Source organism: Opisthorchis viverrini, assembly GCF_000715545.1.
Source record: "Opisthorchis viverrini unplaced genomic scaffold opera_v5_7763, whole genome shotgun sequence".
NCBI lineage: Eukaryota > Metazoa > Platyhelminthes > Trematoda > Opisthorchiida > Opisthorchiidae > Opisthorchis > Opisthorchis viverrini.
Genome location: NW_008761288.1, coordinates 1 through 635, shown reverse-complemented (window position 1 = coordinate 635; position 635 = coordinate 1). Strand labels below are relative to the sequence as shown.

Below are 635 nucleotides of genomic sequence, written 5' to 3'. Positions count from 1 at the left end.
GGTGGGAACGACGGTAACAGCCGACTCCGAACCATTGAAAGATATGATATGGTGGAAGGCAAATGGGAATTGATAGGCCAGATGAATCGGCGCAAGAGCAATCTTTCTTCAACTGTGGTAAACGATGATATCTACATTCTTGGGGGTTGGTCTGACGAACCGGAAGCCGGGATTCTGGACTTGGTGGAACGATTTGATACAACCACACGAGAATGTCACATTGTGCGTCCACTAACATTCCCAGCCAGTGCAACCTGTGCGTGTACTTTGAAAGATAGAAACCTGGTGAAAAAGTACATTCGACCACTACCAATCGGATATGTGCAGAATACTGGTGAGTTTGATGACTAACTTAGATCATGGTTATAAACAAAAGTACACATGTAGCTTTCTGGTCAGTCAGTGTAATTGATGCTATCAGTAAGTAGCATGACAACAATATACTTTTCATAAACTGCGCTTGAAAGTAAAACACTGAGATAATCCGAAAAATTCGCTATTCTATCAGTACAAATTCATTTCCCCTCGCCCTGGATGCCTGTACGCCTATTTCCGTTGAGATTTACCCAAATTGTCCTGTAATACGGGCTTCCAGCTTCAACCACATAGATCGCGTGATGAAATCACGTGTTCAA

At 43.0% G+C, this 635-nt stretch overlaps 1 protein-coding gene across 1 annotated transcript; it reads left to right on the top strand.

Moving 5' to 3' along the window:
- Positions 1 to 48: 48 nt before the first annotated feature.
- On the top strand, positions 49 to 351 carry T265_12340 (hypothetical protein; the record flags this gene model as incomplete). The annotated part of the gene is made up of 1 exon (XM_009179782.1): positions 49 to 351. The coding sequence occupies one exon, from the start codon at positions 49 to 51 to the stop codon at positions 349 to 351; it is 303 nt and encodes a 100-aa protein (XP_009178046.1).
- Positions 352 to 635: the final 284 nt, after the last annotated feature.